Here is a 23,991-nt window from a genome sequence, read left to right on the forward strand (position 1 = left end):
ATATAATTTATTATTTAAATCTATAAATAACATAACTAATTTAACTACTTAAATTTAAATTATACTTTAACAAAAATTATAAAAAAATTGAAAAGAGATACAAAATTAAAAATAAGAATACACCAAAATTTAAAGTTTTGGAGACTCCATATATTGCAGAATAATTGTATAATACAAATTATTCAATAAAACATGTGATAAGCATTAATATGTAAAAGGAACAAAAAATTTGTGACTCAAACTCAACATTTTTATTGAGAAATAAGAAATTCAACACTCTAGAATGAACCAATAATAAAAATTGTTTAAGGACGGTTAGAAATAATGATGTGAGCATTCCCCATTGAAAAAAGTGAGTAGAAAAAATACAGTGTTGTTGTATAAGTTTTCAATTAACAAAGCATAAACACATTATATTGCCACATCTTTTGCAATACCACATCATAGGGGATAGAAAGTATCATCTAAATCTGCAACACAAAAATAGATATTTTGAGTTAGATTAGCATCAAAAGAAACATAATCAACATGATAAAGGCATGAGAATCAAGATCCAAAAGAAGCATAATCATCATGATAATGCCTTATGCAACTGTAATGCAGGAAATTAAAAGTGAAAGTATTAGCTTCCAAGTGATAGTATTAGGCTTATAATATAGTTTATGAAATTGTATATAAGTTACCTACCAACTGTTCGTTTTCGTTGTCACACTGGTATACTCCTCACCCAAGTCATGTCGGTGCTTGTTCGACATCATGTAATGAGATCTATGGCCATCCTACTCCAAATGGAAGTGACAGCTCAAGTGCTCAACCCTTTTGTAATGTATAAAGTACAAACATAGAAAGGCATTAATTAGAGTTAAAAAAAAAAAGACAGTCAGCTTTCTCTAAACTGATGTGATATTTTAACAGGAATTGCAATTAATACCTCTTATTTGATACATAGAAAGCATGGACGAAAGACCAGAATATAGGCAAAGAAAAGCGAAAACAAAGTTGTAAATGGACATAATTATTAGTAGGTTGAAGTGTACCAATTTTGTTGCTGAGTATAGTTGAATTTCTAACAGCAAGAGGCATATGTTTTGAGAGCAAGCATCCTGATTTAGTCCTGCATATGTAAATTGGATTGTAAAATGTAAATAGCAAAATTTTCAGAGATTAGGAGATTAGAACAAAAAAGTTTTAAAAAGTTTTAATTAAATAAATCAATCTACTAAGAAGAAAAAAAAATATAATTAAAAAAATATCAAAATGATTCTAAAAACAAAATTAATCCCAAATGACAACTAAACAACACAATTCTTTCTCAAGGAACATTTAGAAATCATGTTATTATTGGTTTTGTTCTATGTTTCGTAATCCCTCAAGGAAAGTAATAAAGAAAATTTAAATGTAAATTTGAAAACCAAAATATAAAATGAAATAAAAATCATAACAAACCATATTCATTTAACCAACAAAAAATTAGAAGAAAGGATAACTTTGAATATACATGAACTTTTGAAAACAGTCCAACTCATAGTTGTAAAAGTACAATAGAAACATGAAGTTTGAAACATTGTTTTAAGGATAAAGTTGTAGACTCAATAAAGCAAACAAACACAACCGAAAACCATGATGAGAAAAAGTTGTATACTTGCACAACCTCAAACAAACAAACCAAAATCTCACACAAACAAACCAAAAACTATGATGAGAAAAATAAAGAAAACAACATATATGAAAAAGAGATAAACTTTGATCCAATTTCTTTTGAATAAACACTTAGAACACAACCCACAAACATCATTTAGAATAAAACACAGAGAACATGTAAAGAAGTTGTTTGAAGATGTCAAATTTAAAGTGGTGATATACCTGGAATGAGTCGGCGATTTGTTGAATAGGTTGTTCTGCAAAGAATAAACCAAAAATAGAGTGAGGAAAACATGAAATCAGAATGAAGCTTTTAATCATTGTGGAAAGGAAACAATGGGTTTCGTTCATACCTATGGAAAGAGGAAATCGAATGTCATATGAGGGAAAAATAACTTTTTGTGTGTTCTGCATTGAAGAAGTAGGAATAGAGAGAAGCTTGAAGAAGATGGTGAAAGGATTTGAGGCGGAAAGAGATAGAAGAATGAAGGTGTTAGGGTTTGAGGGGGGGAAGAGATAGAAGAACCAAAACGGAAGAGAGAGAATGAATAGGGAAAAGTGTGGAAAGAGTGTAAGGTTGGGTTGTAGGGAAAAGTATTATTTAACTCGGACCAATGAAAAACTAACACTTGGGACATCCCTCCAATAAAGTTGAAAGAGTGAATACTTAATTTGTTTGTTACGAAAAAGCCCTTTTATTAGTGTAATTTAATTTTGGTGAAAGGACAATATAGGCAGTTTGGTCAATCTATTAGTAATGGATAGATAGTAGATACTGCATATCTTAATCAAATGCTACCGCTCCTAATTTTGTGTTCAGTTCATAGAGTTGTTCTCCCTTTACAAATTTTATAAAAAATGTCAACAATTTGATCCTTAGTTGGAAATATCTCATAGATAACTTCCCTTTGTTCACTTGTTCCATTATATAGGGGAACCTTGTTTTAATATGCTTGGACCTACCATGAGAGACATGATTCTTTGTAAGGTTTATAAAAAATTTATTCTCAATAAGAAGCTTAATTGGTTCTTGACACACTGCAAGTGTACAACAATATTAAAGTAGTAAAAATATCGTTTAGAGAGACCAAAAATCAAATTACTGAGTTATATTGTTTTGGTGTTTAGCTAAGACGATTGTTTAAGTTGGTTTGTTTTGAGAATAATTAAAATTGATTTTTTACAGTTTATAAATTGGGATCCGAGACTAAGATTCCGGTCCTAGACATACTAGTGCAAATTCTGATTCTAGTTTATCACGAGAAAATTACTTGTAGAAATAAATAAAAATTATTGCTAATGCCTACTTTCGTCAACGCATTATTGTGTTCTAAACTAACAAGTTATCTGTTTTTGCAGTGTACCTCATTCTTTTAGAAACCTTTTAAAACACAACTATTAAAATTGGCAGATCTTTTCTCAGTTGACTTTGAGACACTCTCGCCGGCTCAGATTCAACTGTCCCAAATTTCTATGTTGGGAATTAACTATACCCTTTTAGCATATAGTTGATGCCTAAATCGTTCCTACTTTCATAGTGAACTTAATCTTTCAAAACAAAAAATTAGAATAAATGGAAGTTTCTCGTTATTAAACATTCATAAGGGAACTTACATCTCATGCAAATTCTTAACTTTATTTATTATGAAAAAAAGTAATTTGTAGAAAAATAGGAAGTGAATAACACCTACTTTCGTCAGCGTGTTATTGTGTTCTAAACCAACACACTACCTAATTTTTTCAACATAGTTTGTTTGTTTAGGATCTATTTCTAACCACAACTACTTGAAAATGAAAGTTTCCCAATTGAGTTTGAGACACTTTTGTCGTCCTCAAACTCATCTATTTGGTATTTCTAGTTTAGATACCAATTCACTCCCTTTTAGTATGTGATCGATATCTAAGGCATTCCTACTTTCTTAGAGAAATTGTGCGTTTAAAGCAAAAATCTAAAATAAGTGATATATTTTTCTCGTAACAAATATTGTTAAGAATCTAAACGGGTTCTATCATTGGACACTCCTCATGATCCGAAATCCTAAAAAGATCTACTCAGACATTATTGTGATTAAATTATATATAACAATAGGCAACACAAGCATATTCATAAAGCAAAATTGGAATTAAAAACCCAAAATGCAGTGTATTATGATACAAAAGATGCTTCAAGGATACTTGAACAATGGTACAACAACACTCGCAAAATGTAAAAACACGGAAAAATAACAAAGTACAAAAGTAGGTTAATATTTAGAAAATGACTTTGTGTTTTTCTCAATGTTTTATAACTTTATAGAGGCCTTAATTCATAAAGAATGACTTAAATTCGTGTAAATGAGGCATTGGTGATGAAGAGAAATTTCTAAAACACTCAGAAATTGAAGGGACATAAAAACAACAGATGTAAAAATGGAAAATTTAGGTCGGCTTCTGGTCCATTACTACCAGTAACGACCATTAATGGCAGGTGGTAATGCCTGTTACTACCAATAATAGCCATTACGGGAAGGTGATAATGCTGGTTATTTTTATGTATGAAGGTTCCATTACGGCCAGTAACGGTCATTATGGTCTGACCGTAATAAGCTCTGATTTTTGTACTAGAGACCATTATCTTAAGCAATCTTTACACATTTGGCTCAGTTTTAGCTCCATTTTGACATGGTTCATTCTTTTTACCTGAAATCTAGAGAAAACACAATTTCGAAAGTAAAAACTCACTAAAATCGAGGTCCAACTACTTTAAAACTTTGAATAAGACACACTAAAAAAAGGTAAAGAATACCATTGCTCATTTTTTGAATAGTTACTCCAAGTTCAAATAACACTGATTCAATTCAAGCAGCTTGACAAGCAGTTAAACACCCAGCTATGTATTCCTCTGCATAGATAGAAAGAGCTACAACAGGTTGCTTCTTAGAGATCCATGATATTGGAGCTCCTTGAAACTTAAAAACATAACTTGTGGTACTCCTCTTATCCAATCTATCCCCACACATATCTAAATCAGAAAATCCTATCACTTTATCCTTGCTTCCCTTGCTTCCATATGGAAAGTATACATCATCATTCAAAGTACCTTTGATTTATCTCAACCCCCTTTTACCCGCTAGCAGATGGGACTTCTTCGGATCATTCATGAATCAACTTAGAATTCTCACAACAAAGTTGATATCTAGTTTACTCTTGCATATATATATATATATATATATATATATATATATTTATATCTTAGTGATCCAATCATTTGTTTATACATAATGGCATCTACCTTTTATTCATTGTCCAGCCCTTCCAATTTCTGACCTGTTTCATCAGGAGTCACAACAATATTGCATTCCAACATGTTGAATCTTTTCAGCTAGTAGCATATTTGGCTTGATGCAAAATTAATCCATCTTCATTGTACATAAATTCCATACCAATGAAGTAGGATAAACTCCCTATATCTACCATTTCAATTTTTGATTTCATGGCACTTTTAAGCCCTTCTATCTGACTTTGAGACTCTTTAGTTATTAATAAATCATCAACATACAAATATACCAAAAACTTTAATTTTTCTTTCTTGTATCTGACATACAGAAAATGTTCAACTGAGCATCTTTTAAAACCATGATTGATGAAGAAGGCATCAATCCTCTTGTTCCAGGATCTTGCTGCCTACTTCAAACCATATAAAAGCATTGTATAAATTATGCACCATATGCTCTTTTCATTTAACTTCAAAACCTAGAGGTTGTGACACATATAACACTTCTTCAAGAGGGCCATTCAGAAACACAAATTTTAAATCAATATATAATAATGTCCATCTTCTATTACAAGCTAAGGCCATTACCATTCTTATAGTCCCGTGTATTGCCACAGGTACAAATACTTCAAAATAATCCAAGCCTTGTCTCTAAAGAAAACCCGTTGCCACAAGTCTTGTATTATGCTTCACCATAGCTCCTTTTGGATTCAGTTTTACCTTAAAAATCCAGTACACACATATTAGTTTCGTATCTCCAGGCAAATGAGTCAATTTTCGTGTGTCACGCTTCTCAATTGAGTTAAGTTCATCCATCATTGCATCTTTCGAAACCTTTTCTTTAATGGCATCCTGATACTCCAATGGTTTTGCACCGACTAACATGGCAAAATGAATTATTTCTCCCTCCTCATCCACTACATTATCATATATAATTTCACAATCATTAAATCTTGCAAAGACTTGTATGCTTCTAGTTGGTCTTTGAATTTGATTTGGCACCACTGTTTCAAGTTGAGCTTCATTTATGACTATATTCTCATCACTAAAGGCAAATTGCATTGAAACAACTCTTGTTCTTTCTTCACCTTGGATCTAATCCTATGATTTTGCTTCTTTTATAATCAAATCCCTGCCAATTACCAATTTCTTAGTGGTTGGATTGTATAACCTTTATGCTCTGGTTGGGTGGTAACCAACTAAGATCATAGGTTCACTCTTGTCTTCAAGTTTGCTTCTTCTTTCATCTAGCACATGTCTATAGCATAGTGATCCAAATACCTTGAGATGAGTGATGCTAGGATTTCTTCTGGAACCTAATTCCTTAGAATCTTGGTGGGATATCTATTTAGAACATAAGTAGTAATAGACACTGCTTCACCCAAAAATTTGTGAGGGAGTGACTTTTGTTTCAGCATGCTCCTAGCCATTTCAACCAAGCTTCTATTACTTCTTTCAACCACGCCATTATTTTGATATGTATATGGAGGATTTACTTAATGCAAGATGCCATTTCACCACACCATTTTTGTTTCTCAGCCATAACTTTAACCCACTTGAATATGTTTAAAGCTTCACCTTTAGTCTTTATCAAATACACCATCAACATCCTACTAAATTCATCTACAAATGATATGAAGTACTTATTTCCTCCACAAGAAAGGGTTTCAAATGGATAACCAATGTCAGATAAAACTACATTCTATACATGCTTGGCCCTTAAAGATAAATAATTCACAAAAGGAAATCTTGTTTGCTTCCCAAGCATGCAAATACCATATGCTTTAACTGGTGTCACTATCTTAATCAAGCCTTATACTAACTTCATAGTATTCAATTTTCCTTGACTTCTAAAATTTAGATGCCCATACCTTTGGTGCCAAAGCCATCTTTCTTCAATAGAAGTTGATGTATGGAGACAATGTAGGTTTGTGGTATTAAATTTATCCTTCTAAATTTTATTCCTTTCCAAGGATGGTTTTAGCACCATCCTTGCCTTCCATGGTTACTGAGAATCCTTTCTCAACAAGGTGACCAATGCCTATGATATTGTATTGCATACCACGAATAAATAATACATCTCCGATCAATGTTGTTTTGCCTCCCTTTCTTTGTATTGAGCTCCTTCACAAGTTGTTACCATAATCATAATAGGATATGAATCAGAGTCATCTTGGGTCATGTTAGCTTCTTCTACACCAGTCTTGGTTTGCTTTCCCTTTCCAAACCAACAGTCAAATGCAAAATGACCATACTTCTCACAGTTCAAACATTGGATCTTTCTCTTGTCTTGAAACCTTTTCTTGCCTTGATTTCTATTAAACCCTCCTCCTCCTTTGGGAGATTCAAGTTTATCTTCAATCTTCTTCTTCTCTCTGCTAAATGAAGAAGCTTCTTTATGATATTGTCCTTTCCCCTGCTTCCATTTCTTCCTCATATCTTCAAAAGGTCTTTTCTTTAAATGAACGATCAAAGCTTGCTCAAAATATTTATCAGTCTCTCTTTGATTTAGTCTCAATTGGCTTCAAGTGAACCTTGCAAGTCCTCCATTGTCATAATGATCATATCCTCGTTTTCCTTAATTGTTATTACTATCATATCATATTGAGGGGTGAGACTACGAAGTATCTTTTTAACTTTCATTTGCTCTGTCAATTTCTCCAGAATTCTTCATTTTATTGGTTAATTCTTGCACCCTTATGAAGAAGTTTGCCGCTGATTCGACTTATTTCATCTCAAGCATTTCATATTGCTTTCTCAGATATTAAAGGCCCACCTTCTTGACCTTTGAATTTCCTCCATAATATTTCTCAAGCATGTCCAATGCTTTTTTCGATGTTGTAGCATGAATTTTTTTATCAAACACCTTTGCTTCAACACATTGGTGTATCTAAAATAGTGCATTTTAATCTTGTTTCCTTGCTTCTTTGAATGCCAATTTCTAAATTTCTTTTAGCATTCTCCACTAATAGTTGAAATCCATGAGTTACATACTCAAATACATCTTGAACATTGAAGATTACTCGCATTTGAATACACTATTTCTCCCTATCAAGAATAGGAATCGTTTGATCAATATCTCTCCATATATCTCTGATGCATTCTTTGAAGGTGTTCCCCATATATACACTCCATTCTAATTCAAGGTACTCTACTTCATTTTAATTGATGTGCGTATGTTCTCTCTTAACACACACAAGTTGAATTGATCAAAATGTTTTAAAAGCGGAGACCAAAATCATCAAATACATTGGGACCAAAAATAAATTTTAACATTAATGATATTATACTCTAACTCATAAACCAAACTCTCCATCTTCACATTAATTAGAACTGATATTTAAGTCTATATTTTTTTATTTACTATAAAAATAAAGATGATTGTATTTACTTTTTTTAAAAGGAATGATTATATTTACATATTAATAACTAATGTAACACTAGTTAAATGTACATAATAACAAAACTTAGTCCTTTTCCCAATAGTAGTAAAACATCAACCTACTTAACTCCCAAAACGTAAAATGTATTTTTTTTTTCCTCCAAAAATATATCAATAAAACTACTTTAGCATACAAATAAACACATTAATTTCATCAATCAATTAATTTAAATTAAATATTCACGCATAAAGACAAAGTCACGGAAAATTTAAATTAACACATGTATCAATATTTTTTTTATTTTTACTTAAAATTAAATGCAGCAAGTTTTAATTCGTTTATTAAAAATATTCTTAACTGTGTAACCGAAAAAAATAAAGTGTAACCAAAAATATATATTATTAATTGTGTGATCAGCTATTGTAAAAAAATAACTGCAGTTAAATTGGTTTTAAAAAAACCATAAAAAACGGTCTCAACTCTCAACTATCCAGTGGTTATGCGGAAAATTTCTCGATTCTAAAAATTCAAAATATGACCATATTGTAACTGATCTGTAACTGATCAACTAATTTTCAGGTTCATAAATGTATAACTGACAAAAACCACTCCCAATTCCAAACAACGCACCAATTTCCTTTTTCATGACTCACTTAATTTCAATTTCCTTTTTCTCACTTAATTTTGGATTTGAACCATAATAACGATTATTTACATTATACTTGTACCATTCTACAGATAATAGTAGAAAATTAATTAAACTCAAATAAGAAATTTTTGAGGATATTCCATTTTCTTTCCCAACTAAACCCTCTTTTTCTTTTCCAACCAAACCGAACAAGAGAGAATTTACAGATTTGCCATTGCCAAGTAAATGAACTTCCATTTCTCAACTAACTCTCTCCTCTGTACATTGGCCAAAATTATTTGCTTAAAAAAAAAGAAAAAAATAAAGCTTCCTCTTTTCTTCTTTTTTTCAAACCCATTTTTTTGTTAACATTAACATTAATTAAAATACTCTAATTAAATTCTAATCACCCAAATTAGGAATCAACCCTGTTAATCCCAATTGGTTTAGCAGAAACGTTTCTGAGCCTATCCACACCCTGAAAACACATCCCATTAAGCTCTTCCATGTAACTCCTCACTTCATTCTTTATCATTTCCTGCATAACCGCCATGAATTCACCACTCAAATTCAACGCTCCGATTCCAACTTCTTGAGAAACCTTCGCCGCCACAGAAGCCGTTACAGCACTTAACGGAGAAGGAGATGGACTAGTCGGAACCACCGCCGCAGGACGGTGATTGTTCACCGCATCTGATGTATCCAAGCCTGGGAGAGAGAGCGAGAGCGAAAGCGAAGTAAATGGACCGTCGTCTTCCTCTGGTTCTGGTTCAGATGTTGATTCGACAGGTAATCGAACCGGAATCGGAACGGGAACAGGACGGAAGATATGATTTCCGGAATCGCTTAAATCAGAACCGGACGGACTCCCCGGCGCGCCGACGCTGGCGGAGCGTTTGAGCGGTTGAGGATTGAAGGATGGATCGTCGGAAGCCATGAAAGACGAACACTTACGCTTGAGAGTTGAGTTCCAGTGGTTTTTGATAGCGTTATCGGTTCTACCAGAGAGTAACCGTGCTATCGTGGCCCATTTGTTACCGACCTGAGCGTGTGCTCTGATGATGAGACTATCTTCTTCAGGTGTAAAAGCGCGATGCTCGACTTGAGGAGAAAGCTGATTACACCAACGGAGGCGGCAGGATTTACCGGAGCGGCCGGGGATAGCGCGGCTGATGAGGGACCAGTTACGGGGGCCGTGGCGCTCGACGAGGTTCTTTAGAGCGTCGTCCTCTTCGGGGCTCCATGGGCCTTTGATCCGATCCATTATTGGGAGAAGGTTTTGGGGTTTGAGATTTTGTTGTTGTGAGAGAGAAGTTGGAATTGCGTTGGTTTATATGTGTGAGGGTTATGGGTGGGTGAGGGGAAACGGTTTGGGAGGTTAGGTTTTTGGGGATTTTCGTATCGGTCATGGGACTGTGGATACCGCTTGTTCCTGGGAAGCGGTTGATTTGGGATTTTGCGATACAGCTGTATTTCAACACGCGTCGATTCTTTGCTGCTCTTCTTTACACAACTCATCACTTTTTTTTTTTAATTTTATTTCTTTAGCTAACCCACATATTAACTGTAAGATATTTATACATTAAATTAAGGTCTAATAATAATAATAATAATAATAATAATAATAATAATAATAATAATAATAATAATAATATACTAAATTTGATTGAAATATGTTAGTGTTCATCAATTAGAACCATGGGTAAACTTGCCAATAATGCGCCATAATCCCGTGTATTGGAAATATTTTATTTTTAATTAAATATATGTTATTTTAATAAAATTATGAATTTTAAAGTTGAGAATTTCAACAACTAAAAATATTTTCAATATTTATTAATATTTTATAAAGATTATTTCTTATGAATATATATATATATATATATATATATATATATATATATATATATATATATATATATATATATATATATATAAAGTTTTAAATATATACGTTTTTATATAAAAAAATAATTAAAATATGAACCATTCTTCTAAAATGCAAAATTATAGGCTTCAAATTTTATTAAAATATCAATTAAAATTTAATAAAGGTTAAATTTGAGCAGATGACTAACGATCATATGTGATCATATGTGTTCGCTGAATTAAATAAAAATAATATTTATTTATATTATATAAACAAGTTTGTTCGTATTTATAATCAATAAATTTTAAAATAAATAAAGATTAAATTCGAAGGGATAAATGTTAGTATTATTGTTTTATTATTTGGCGGTCCTCTTTCACTTTCTCATCGGTTATTTTTAGGAGGGGACAAATTATATCCTCTCAATTTAAATCGATCGATCCGTTAGTTATTCTTTACCATCGGATCGGGTCGGATTGGATGTCGGATTGCTTTAGTTGTTTAATTTGGATATTATAGCGTTGGTTCGATCGGGCTCGAATAATTATTTTGAATCTGTTAAAAACTGAATCCTCCGAACTCAATTAATATTTATTTTATTTATTTTTATTATTATAAGACTAACTTATTATAAAAATAAAATTCACAATATTGTTAGATTATTATATTTTTTTTTAGTTTAACGATACACTAAAATATTTTGAATGTTGTTTAGTTTATAGTGTGATAATAACCAAAATAATGTAAATAATATTAGAAAAATTATTACATAAAAATAATTATTCTTTAATTATTTAAAACTTTATTTTATTTTTTTACAATTAAAAATTGAATATGTGAAATTTTATAAAAAAAAATTAGTCATTTTAATGAGTTTTTTCCAATAAATATTAAAAACCGATAAAGCCCACCCGACTTAATCGTTTAACCGATTTAACCGGATCTGACGAAAATTAAAATTTTTCGGTCGAAATTGGGTCATTAACATGAAACTGCAGTTTACGTCGGATTTAAATTTTAAGCCTGATACCAATCGAAACCGACAATTGTCCATCCCTAGTTGTTTCCTTAGGCCAAAATTTTATGTATTTTTCAAGGTACCGTAATCATTTTTCCGTGAGATTATTCTTCATGTCAATCAATCTTTTAGTATGTATCTAATGGCCCCTAATGTTAGAGATCTAATAAAGTATTTAAAATGTTATATTTGTTGAATGAGAATATGATGTAAGAAAACAGTATAAAATAGAGAGGTGAGGTGGATAGACTTTTTAAAACAAATCAACCTATTATTTGAAAACTAAATATCAAAAGATTTTCAGAGTATGTGCATGGAAGTATTTTAAAGTGAAATAGAGTGAGTTATAATTGAATAGAAATTAACCCACACAAACACTTAATAAATGTACAAATATCACAAATTAAATTAATGATGATACGAAAGGTATTCAATCGATACCACTAGTATAATTCACGAAAGATGATTATACTATGATTCAATTTGCGAATTCTAAACTTAACTAGTTTTTCAGATTTTAATCACCACAACAACTCAATTAGGTCCTGTAGCGGGGAAAATCTGAGATCGAAGCCATTATATTGACTCGACTCGATATTTCAGTGAAAGTCGCCACCGCGCTTTATTATTTCCAAAGGAAAAGGGAAAAGAACGAAGAAAACCCAAAGTTTGTTTTTAAAACAAAAAGAAGAGATCTTAGGTACGGGTGTTGATTATACAAGGGGAAGGTTTTAAGCACCCCTCATATTTGTGGTATTCCACAGGAACCTTTTTGAAAATTTGTGTCATGCGTGCTAAAAAGAGTTTGTTTTATTTTTAAAATAAGCTCGGCAAAGCGTTAAGCTTTGTGCCTACATACCTCCTCGGTGCAATGGAGAAGTCAGAGCTAATGTAGTTCCGCTTAAAGGGAAAAACGTTTTTTAAAAAACGAATAAACACTTTATCATCGTCGGAGAGAAATACTCAGCCATTGATCTTGAGCATGAGAACAAACGAGTTCTTTGCATCGCAAATGAAAGAAGGGCTTCAACTCGGATAGAAATCAACGAGTATGCCACTAGCTCTCTCAGGCGGAAAAGATCTCATTATATCAATCAATTTCAAAATCGTGGGGTATCGCCACTCGTTTCAACAATTAGTCGTGTCTAAACTTTTTTGAAGAAAAAGGCCACTAAGGGCAAAAGATATTTTTAAAGAAAAGGTTTTGAAAAGGTTGCAAACATAAGAAGGTTTTGTAAAAAGAGAGAAGATTTTGAAAATTAAAGAAGGGGAGGAGATGAAGAGGCTATCCTATTGCGTAAAATAAAAGCTAAGGAAAAGAACGGTCTAACCGAAATAAGAAGCCAACACTTGACATTATGAGTCAAGGTAGATTTCTCATCCTTTGGACTATCAATACTAAACCAACATTATCACTTGGGGATCCAGATGAACTTATTATCTTTAGCACCACTTTGCATTAAGCACATTAAAATTCTGACGGAAATCGGGCAGAGTAACGGCTGTTTTCGGGTAAAATCCTTATGTCAATGCCTTGGAATTAACCATCAAGGGCTTTCAAGGAAATACCTGCACACATAAACAGACAGCAATCCAATGCCAGACAGACAGAATAACAACAGAGTAATCACGGAATAAGAGTCCAGAGGTACTAAGTCCATAAGTCCGAATCTCCAAAATGCTCAGGATAGTAACCAATAGTCCGAAAAAGAGCCTTAAGCGTTTTTTAGATTTTTGTTGTTTATTAGTGTTTTAGCATAAAAGTAAAGTATGGTCCAAGTGGACAAAAATAAAATAGCGGAAACATAAACATAGTGTCCAAATGGACAAAGAGAAAATAGCGGAATATAAACGTGATGAAATGATAAAGTAAAGCATAAAGCAAAAAATAAAGAGCGGTATAATAAATTGCGGAAATTAAAGTCAATTGTTAGATGTTAAAGATAACCATCTTGAAACTTGTCAAGTATGTTATCAAAGTTAGTAAGAAAGATCGATGGTGAGTGAAGGATGTTCTCGGATTTAAATTCAATGGACATTTATCAGAAACTTGATAAAATCATAGCGACTACACGATAAACCTCCATAAGTCCTAAATCAACCGCATACAATTCTCTTCCATATTTGATCTTTTTATGATTCAGGACACGAAATATTGCGCTATGTTAAGCAGATCGCCAAGTGATTTATGTAGAAATCACCCTACAACGAGGCCGGTCAAAACTTTATGTGCTAATGCATGCGAGAGAAGCGATATGTAGATCACTCTCCGAAAGCAATACCGCACGAAAAGAAAAATAAGGAGCGATCTAGTCTTTACCAAGAATCCATAGAATTCTCAAGGTGTTAAGACTTTCATCGATCAAAAGAAAAAAAGAAGGAGAAGAAGAATAAAATGAATAAAAGATAATCAACTCACACTATCATTAATATCATTCATCTAATATTATGGATTTGGTCATTTCAAACTTATCAACATCCTAGATCCAATGATATTAATGAAGTGGAGGAAGAAGGAAGCCAAAACAAGCATAAAAAAGGCAAAAAACACATTCTGTCCCAGGGGAAATCGATTTGCCTAAGGAGGAAATCGATTTCCTTAGTGCAAGTTTTCAAATCTGGCGTAGAAACGGAATGGAAATCGATTTCCCTAAGGAGGAAATCGATTTCCTCAGTGCAGTTTTCAAAAAAATCAGTATTAAGAAGCATAAAACTTGACTTAAGCAAACATACAAACACTTTATGATCACATATCAATTGGAGCACGAATTTTCCACCAAATCACCATCAAATAGGACCAATATAGCATCAAAGATGCATTGAACACAAGCAACAAAGATCTACATCTTAGAGTTTAGGAATTTACCAATTCTTGAACCAAATTGTTGGAGTAACTTCAAGAACAAGCATAAAGTGTGTAGATCTTTCACAATTGGAGATGAACAAGCAAAGAAAAGAGTGAAATGTATGAGACTTAGTTCAAAACTAGTAAGATTCAATGTGAATCTCACTAATTCTATGAGAATGAACTTTGGGTGAGGGTTTTGGAAAGGGTGAGAAATGAATTTGCAAGCAATTTTTTGGCTCTCCAAGCTTGAGAAATGAATTTGCAAGAACTTTTTTGGCTATCAAAAGGTTGAGAAATGAGGGAGTAGAGACCTCTGTTTATAGGATGGGAGCAAGAGTAGTGGTAGTTTGGTCTTTTTGCATTTGGTAATTAACTTGTGTTTAATTGGTGTTTAAATGGTATTTAAATGGTAAAATGGGGTTAAAAAAGGTTTAATGAAGGGAATTAATTTTGATGAGGTGGAAAATTGGTAAAATGACAAAAATGATCAAAGAAAATTGGTGCCAAAATGATGTCATGCTTCCCTCCTTATATTTTTTGAATTTTGCCCCAGGGAAATCGATTTCCCTCATGGGTAAATCGATTTCCATAGTGAAATCTTCAAAAAATCTGTTTTCTTGCACTATTTTGATTTCTGCCCGATCTTTTACCTGTAAAATATAAACAAAAGAGACAAAATACATATTTTTGGATTTTGGTTAGTATAAAACAAATAAAAAGCTAAAAGTGCTTGATGATTCCCCTCAAAGGAAAAATGATACCTCAAGATTGTGATCTTGATTGATGATTGAAATGCAAATGATGTATGATCTTAGGGTCAAAAATTGGGGTATGGCAGGTCCTAATTCCAACAAAACATAATCTTAAGCAATAAATCACTATCAATGCAATAAATGATAAACTACTCTATGAAATGAAAAACTGAGACATGCAATATACTACAAAATGTAAATACAAGAGTAAAAGGGTAGAGAGATGACACTAGGATTTATAGTGCTTCGACTCTGTCGTCCTCGCGTGAGTCTACGTGCACTCTTCAATGTTTTCCCATCAAAACCTGCATAATTTCATTATTTTGACAAATATTCCAAGAGTTTATACAATCACTAAGGTCGCTATTGCGAAAAAACACACAGAGTCGCCATCGAACTTTATTTATCCCAAAGGGGAAAGGAACACATCAAGAAAACCTCAGAAGGGAAATAACAAGGTCTCGCAACCAAATACGGGTTCAGGAGTCGATTACACAAGGATAATGTATTAGCATCCCTCACGTCTGTTGTACTCAACGGGATCCACCCAGGTTGTTCAAATAAAGAGTGTGTATTTTTAAATACTTACTTGCTAAGGGAATACATGAATGAATTGATTAGGAAAAAGAAAAGGATTTTATTATTGAGCTCGCCAGGATTTCCTAAACTCCGTGCCTACGTATCCTCATAGTGTAATAAAGAAGTCAAAGCTCCGTAGTTCGTCCCGAAAATGGTTGTTTGTTTGTATTTTTATGGACAATGTTAACGTTCGCGTTCTAGCATTAGACATAGTCTGTGTTGCGGTAGAACGAAAATAACATGCCCTTTTATAAAAAGGTTGAAGAGAAAAGTCAAGAAGCAAGAGGATTTGGATTTGTTGAAGTGTTTTGTTAGGAGGTACCTCAAATGGTCGCTCAAAGGCTGGGGGTATTTGAGTATTTATCTCTTACTATTGGAAGTGTTTGGGATACGTATAATACTAAAGTCTATGACATGGGAGCGAGTATTTCGTACGAATGAGCCAAGCGTCTCAGGTATAAAATACCCTAAAAAGAGGTAAGGAATAACTCTTGCTCATCTTTTCCCATGTACTTAAGGCTCATGACGTATTTATATGTATCGTATTTATTACATATTTTTGTGTTTGATAAAGAAAGAGATTTTTGTGTTTAAAATAAAAAAGGGATGTTATGCAAAAGAAGAGGAACAAGGGGAAAGATCTACCCTAATGTTATCAAGCGTCATGCTCTTAAGGTTGGAGTCAAGGAAATTTAACCCTAATTATTGGCATGTATCGATCAAATCCTAAGGTCTATATTAATTCAATTTTAATCAAGGATTAAAATTAAATCAATAAATCCTAAGAGAACATGTTATCACACAAATATTTAATCAAATAACATCAAACAAGCATCAAACAATTAACAAAATCCATTAGAATAAACAATCAAGCTCATGGAGATTTTTTTATAAAAAATCAATACAAAAAGGAAGAGAAAATAATAGCAAAAACCAATTAAATGCTAAAATAAATAAAACTCCTAAAAATAATATACAATTCTAAAATATTTTTAAACATTTTTTCAATTATTAAAATCAATAAAAGAAAATAAAATCAAAACAAAATATTAAATAAAAGACAATTAAAATAAAAATGACCAAGGGAGTGCAAGGCCTGAAATAGGGGTTTGGAAAGCAATCAGCGTAAAAGCCCAGCCCAAACAAGCTACTGTGATGAATAGGTGTGTCTATAGAGTGGTATCATGTCACCAGGAAAGTACGAAAATGCGGGGGGAATAATAGTAAATTACGCGTTCGTGAAAAAAGCGTCAGCGTCGGTAAATGCTAGCTATGGCAGAGAATGGGGATCCGACTACAAGATCCTTTCCACATCGACATGACTCGATAACAAGAGCGGGACAAGTTCAAAAGCAACAGCGTGTGACACGCGCTAACTGATTGACTCGATGAACTGGCAGGGGTTGATTATGAACCCTCTCCGCTTGCCTCCTCAGGACTTAACGATGGAGCATCTTCGAGGAATTACCGCACCATGACATCTGCAAGCACGAAAAGTAAACACAAAAATAGAGCATCCTTTGAGGACTTCCAGCAAAATTCTCGCCAAAAAAGAAACGGTCGGGACTCCAATCCTACTTCTCATGGAATTTGAAAGTAGTAAAATGAATGTCTACCCTAGTTCTCATGGAAATAGATGATGCGGGAAAGAGAATAAAAGGGAACAAGAATCGGTACCAAATGGATAGTAATATGTAGTAAAAGCAAGCAGCAATAAAAAACTGGAAAACTTCGCGCAAGCTGTCATCAATAACAGAGCAAGTCAGAAAGTCTAATCATCTGACATAAGCACGAAAGCATTGGTGTGAAAGCGAATCACAAATCGAAATGTGCATCGAGCACATTTGAATAAAACACCTGCAAGAAAATCACAATCCAGACAAAACAATAAATAGTGTATAATTGCAAGCGGAAGTAATGTCGTGTCCTGCAAATAAAGAGGAGCACGAAGCCAATGCATCCGCCGAAAATCGCCTTCAAGATCCTAAGGTAGCAAATTCGTTAGAAATAACAAGTAATCGCAACCAAAGTTTCACAATCGCATCGCAAGATAAAATAAGAGCGAATCTGGAAGAAATGAGAATGAAACATGCATCGGAAACACAACAACAAATACGGGGCAGCAATGACATGTTCAAAGAAAACATCGTGAAAATGACCACAAACTACATGTATGTCATCCAAGTTGTAAAACAATGGTAACGCAAGCATACCGCACAATTAAATCATCTTTTAACATGCATTTGAAATACGGGGCAGCAACGAATCACATGAAGAAACATACACAAAATCGCACCGAAATCGAAAACTAGCAACACGATTCATGATTAGCGCATAAACTAGCATAAAAATGCAACAAGCGGATTTCCAAACATGATTTACGGCCTACTTATTTTTCCGGGCAGCAACGACACAAAGCATGAAAAGCTACCAAAATCGACATCAAACATCACATTTTAGCGCACAAGAGCAAGCATCAGTTCACATTAATATGGCATAAGATCGTAAACATGTCGCAATGCAAAATCTCTTCAAAAAAAGCAACATTTTAAGCACAAAACGCATAATTCCGGAAATTTCACATATTCAACAAAAGCATAATTGGGATCACAAACAACAACGGAAAAGCAACACGACAAATTGCAACAATTAGTGTTCATGTCAACACTTTACTATCACCGTAAAAATTAGCAACAAGTATACAATAATTAATATTCATGTCAACAATTTTCATTCAAGATTCAACAAGTATGCAACAATTAGATTCAACATTAATCATCATCAATTTAACAACAACAAGTATCATGTAGAAATAAACGACAAGTGGTAACATCAAGCATGTTCAATCAAATCCAATTGCAAATTAATTATCATCATCAACACATAATCAACAACAACAATTATCAAGGATCGGTAACAACAAGCATGTTCATGGTTCAACTTGCAAAATTAATCATCATCATCAACACATAATCAACAACAACAATTAATATTCTCAAATTCAAATCAACAATTAATCAACATCAATCAATTTGAATTCAATTTTATCGAAATCAACTATGAACATCATCATCAACGATTGTAAGTTCAAGAGAAAAGAAGAGATCGGCGCAAAAAATTGTGCGAATCAGAGAAGGTGGTGGACGGCGCGGACTCGCGGTGGTCGGCCGGAGGTTCGTCGAAGCTATGCGATGGCAGAGGCTTGGTGGTGGTGGTTGTAACACCCCATTTCTACCCGGTAATTATAATAAAAATCAGAGTATAAAAATTTCAACACACACGGGATATCATATTTGACACTTAATAACAACGACATAAACGTATTCAATACATATACGTAACACTTTTAAACGGATAAAATCGTACTCAACCTGTTTAGTCTCTTTAAAATAAATCAACTTTAATTAACCACGCAGCGGATTCACAATTTTAAACCTCAAATAAACATAGCTTCTTATTTCAACATAAAACAACTTCAAAACAACAAGTCTTAAAGGAAAACAACTCAAAAATTCAGCAACGGAAACAAAACAACAATAAGGAAAAACATGTGTCCGTCCCCCCATGTGCTACGTATCAGAGCGACAACACCGACTCGAACAAATGAAGGTGACAGATATCCTTCTTGATTACCTGCACGTTACCAACATAGGGGTAACATTCAAACAGAAGGGGTGAGATATCGAACCATATAAGAGAACGTGTGATAAATAATATAATAGATTATATTGTATAAAATCACCACTTCACAACTAGCAAACAACATAATTCATCAATATTCAACATCACAATAATAACTTAATCACGCGACTCGTAAAATGCACGTGCACGTGGTACCATTGGAGCAGAACTCCCAACTTAAAAACTGCCAGTTAATAGAGGCGTCCAATAAGGCATAAGCCTTCAACTTAATAATTTCCAATCTAGGTCAACTTACCGAGCACTACTCTAACTTGAATATGCTATGTATGCGACAATAATGAATGCAACAACAACAACATAGCACCAACATCAACATTGGCCATAAGCCTACAACTTGGATTCGCCAATTAATAGAGGCAATGCAACAACTTACTCACCACCTGCAATTTACATCAACAATATTCACTTTACAACAACTTGTTCAAGTCTCAGTTTTATCGCAAACAATACAATTTAATCGGACAGTTCAACTTTATTCCGCTAACTAATTTTTTCTGCTAAAATTGCTACTGACATTTTCTGTTACTTACTGCTATTAGATCCTCCAGCATAATACTACTATTAGAGTTCCCAGTATTATTGCTATTGTTATTGACTCTCACTGTTTTTCTGGCATAGATACCTTTGATATCTATAACTAATTTTACTCTGCTATATATAACTTCTGGTTACTATTGCTAATGTCCTAAAGTCCTGTTTTCCTTTAATTATCATACATTAATTAATTGATATAAACTACTAAGTGGTACCTAGGACTTAATTTAGTGTTAATTAGGTAAGAAAATGAAATTCATGGTGGCCCCATCCACTAGGGGTGTCCGCCCCCCACCAATTACCAGGGAGAAAGCGCCCCTTTACTTCATCCCTCCTGGGGGTGACCGCCCCCTCCCTCTTATACATAGGGGTGGGCGCCCCTGATCCTTTTTTTTCGTCTCTGTACTTCTTCGAATCCCTTTCTTCCTTCAAATACTACCTCTCAACTAACTCTCAGCAACAGAGCAACTACTATATACTAAAATTCATGACATTCAATACTAATTATTTCCAAAACGACAACATGACAGCATAATACATTTCTGTGGAAAACAAGCAGAAGATCGATACAAACCGGAACAGAAATTCAACACATACAGCAACATCAATTCCAGGAATACAATATTACAACATCATACAATTTAGACACAACAACAACGATAATCGATACCAGGCGGGGACAGCAAAAATTGAAACACTATCAGCACAAACAACAGAGATAATTCTACAAACCCAATCCCTCATACGATTCATCATATACCCTATTATAGAGTCAGAACCCCACCCTTACCTTGGAGTGAAGGTTGCTCTATAATTTTCTCCGATCGAATTCCTAGATTTTGCCCCTTTTTGTTCTCTTCTTCTCGGCACTCTTACGTCCAATTCTTGTTCTGATTGAAAACCCAGAACCTCTCTACTGGTACTTCTAACTTCTTTATAACATATTCAACTAACTGATAATACTAATACTACTATTATTTTATTATTCTACTGGGCTTCATTTTTACACCTCCCCGCGATTACTACTTCTAACCATAAAAGTCCATATAATTAACATAGTATTACTTTAATACAACTTCTACAACTTAATCCACTAATTAATCGACTAATTAATTTAACCGATTAATTCGACTAACAACCACGCAACTTAAATCGACCTTTTACAATAATACACAACTTTAAAAAATAATACGATAATAATTTAATTAAATTAACGGACGTTACAGTGGTGATGGTCGTGCGAGTGAGAGGGAGAGAAGAGGAAGATTGATTGAGTTTTTGAAGAAATTTCGGAAAATTATTCTTGAGATTGTTGGTGTTCTTGAGATTGTTGTGAAAATGAGAGAAAAAAGATAGTTTGATCTTGGAGAAAAAGTGGAGTTATGGCAAAAAATGAGGGAAAATGATATATATATATATATATATAGGGTTTGAAATTTGAATTTCAAAAAGTGCGCCAAAACGGCTTTTTGGGCTCTATTTTTTAGGAAACGTGTTTCGGTGCGAAATTTGGAGCCGAGACCACTGGCAAATCGAAGATGACGAAATTGTGAATTGTTGCCGCCAGAAGAGACCACCGATAAATGGTAAAGAAGTTATGCGCGTTTGAACGGCGAGAAATTTATCTGGTCAGCTGAGACGGAAAGTTTAACTGTGCAAAATATTTGTACGTACCGCTCAAAGAATGCGACGAAACTCGATCTTCCGATCAAAAATCCAAACTCGAGGTATGAATAGAAATCATAGCTGACAAAATTTGTGAAAGAATTCCTCTAGGATGCACCTGACCTGATAAAAATTGAAGAAGTTACGACATTTTGAATCTTGTCGAACAGTGTCGAAAACTCGGTTTCGGCCATCAATTCTCATTGCTGTTGCAATATTCTGGAATTTCGGGTGCAGAATTGGCCTTCGGTCCCAACATACAAAATGTCAGGGACATCGAGACAGAATTTATGTTAAAATTTCAGCCAAATTCGATAAATGGTGTAGGAGTTATGAATTTTTGATAGTCCGAAAGACAGCGGTTCAACACACTTTTTCATTGTATATTTTCAGGTAAATTGTATATACGAAAATCTTCTTCATAGAAATAATTCCCGACCCGAACACGTGAAATATTGCACACCCCAATAATGTTCTTTTGACATAAAGATCTCTTCAAACGGACTTAGCGGACAGAAGTTATGAATTTTTGAACATTCGAAAGACAGTTGAACAGTAAAACTGAAAATTCAGGAACAATTAATTCCCACCACTTTCCTTGATGAATTGACCTTCATGCCGAACACGGAAGTTATTGAGACTTCCAAAACGGTCTCAATCCATGCGAGAATCGAGCCAAGACGCCCTTCCGCTCAGAAGTTACGAATTTTGCACTTGCACCATAAGAACGGTCTTTTGATCTGAACTGACTTGAAATAGACGAAAACTCTTGATTTCTTTTATGATTCAAAGCACACTGTAGTGCGGGAACACTTTCTATAATAGGGATTTGATTGGTCCATAATGTGAGCTTGAGAAATACCGTGGACCCTATCCAAACTTCAAGAAACCTGAATTCTTGCTTCACTGTATCGACTGAAAGAACAGTCACTTCTGCTGTAGCTTTTGAGAGATGGAACCTTGATCTCGTGATCATAGAACCAGTGACATGTATGCATGCATATGATCTAATGAAAAGCCTAATCCAATTAGAAAAAGATAGGAGGGAAAATTTTGGGGTACAACACAAAGGTACACTGTTGCGCCGCCTGCTCCTGTTGTGTCAGCCTGCACATTTCACCGTGTCTCCTATTACTGTCTGCTGGTACGAAGATAACCTTTTTCTATGATGAAGAATTGGTGGATGTGTGGGCTTTAGGGAAATTCTTTAACCTATGCCCATGATCTAGTGGCCTATAAATAGAGTTGGAAGCAACATTGAAAAGGGTTCAGAAAATATTTCAAGTTTATATTACACTAGTCCCAGAATGTGTTTGTAGAAGTGTGAAAGAGTCTTCTCGCCTCATCCTAGTCTGTGCTTGTTGATGACCATTAGCGTGACTGGAGTTTCCTCTTAGGTTGATATCTTTTGTTCATTTGCTTGTCTTAAGATGTTTCCTTTGAGAACCATGTTCATTGTTTCTACTCAGCTCAATATGAGCTAAACTTCTTTTAGTTGAGCAATGTGATATTAATATTAAAAGCGTGTTTATGTTATATGATTGTGTGGTTAGTGTTTGCTTTATCATGTGTTTACATTTCCAACACTTATTTATTTGATTGATCACCTTAGAGATAGGTAACAACTTGTTATTGCGAGAGATCCAATCACAAGCGTATTTCATGAATAAAAATGGTTGGAAGAGTAGGATAGAAATATTCACTTGACCTAGTTTGCTTAGACATAAGAAATTGCAACCATTAAGGAAATAAGAACTTTTAGTAGAAGTATATTAGGGTAACACGTGAACTTAGAGATTTGCCTTCCTTGCCGTTTTATGCATGCTTCTGAATGATGTAGAAATACACCACTAGATTCTTCTGACATTGCTTGTCATGACACCATATGTCATTAACACATGAACACACCAAAACATATTAATGGATTAAAGCTCAACTATATTTCTCTTAATACTATCACACCACATTTTTCTACAGTCTACTTTATTTTTACATGAAAGTTGGATTCAAATCATCACCTATTATTATCTCTCTACTTATGCTTAAAGTGAAAGAATATATCTAATACAAAAGTCATATCTAAGCAGTAACACTCCTTGTGGGTACGATACTCTTTCT

General features: G+C 33.7%; 1 protein-coding gene and 1 long non-coding RNA gene across 2 annotated transcripts; both read right to left on the bottom strand.

Annotated features, from left to right (window-relative positions):
- Positions 1-152: 152 nt before the first annotated feature.
- LOC131607407 (uncharacterized) lies at positions 153-2,229 on the bottom strand. The gene is made up of 5 exons (XR_009285294.1): positions 1,995-2,229; positions 1,864-1,898; positions 1,038-1,114; positions 688-816; positions 153-470 (listed from the first exon to the last, which is right to left on the bottom strand). It is a non-coding gene; the product is annotated as an uncharacterized LOC131607407 (long non-coding RNA).
- Positions 2,230-9,033: 6,804 nt separating this feature from the next.
- Positions 9,034-10,317, bottom strand: LOC131639196 (transcription factor MYB44-like). The gene has a single exon (XM_058909702.1). The coding sequence runs from the start codon at positions 10,167-10,169 to the stop codon at positions 9,321-9,323; it is 849 nt and encodes a 282-aa protein (XP_058765685.1). The 5' UTR covers positions 10,170-10,317; the 3' UTR covers positions 9,034-9,320.
- Positions 10,318-23,991: the final 13,674 nt, after the last annotated feature.

Source organism: Vicia villosa, linkage group LG1 (genome assembly GCF_029867415.1).
Source record: "Vicia villosa cultivar HV-30 ecotype Madison, WI linkage group LG1, Vvil1.0, whole genome shotgun sequence".
Classification (NCBI taxonomy): Eukaryota; Viridiplantae; Streptophyta; class Magnoliopsida; order Fabales; family Fabaceae; genus Vicia; species Vicia villosa.

Bases quoted from the DNA above. Each gene is read 5' to 3' on its own strand.
- LOC131639196 (XM_058909702.1), bottom strand. From the start codon at position 10,169: ATGGATCGGATCAAAGGCCCATGGAGCCCCGAAGAGGACGACGCTCTA.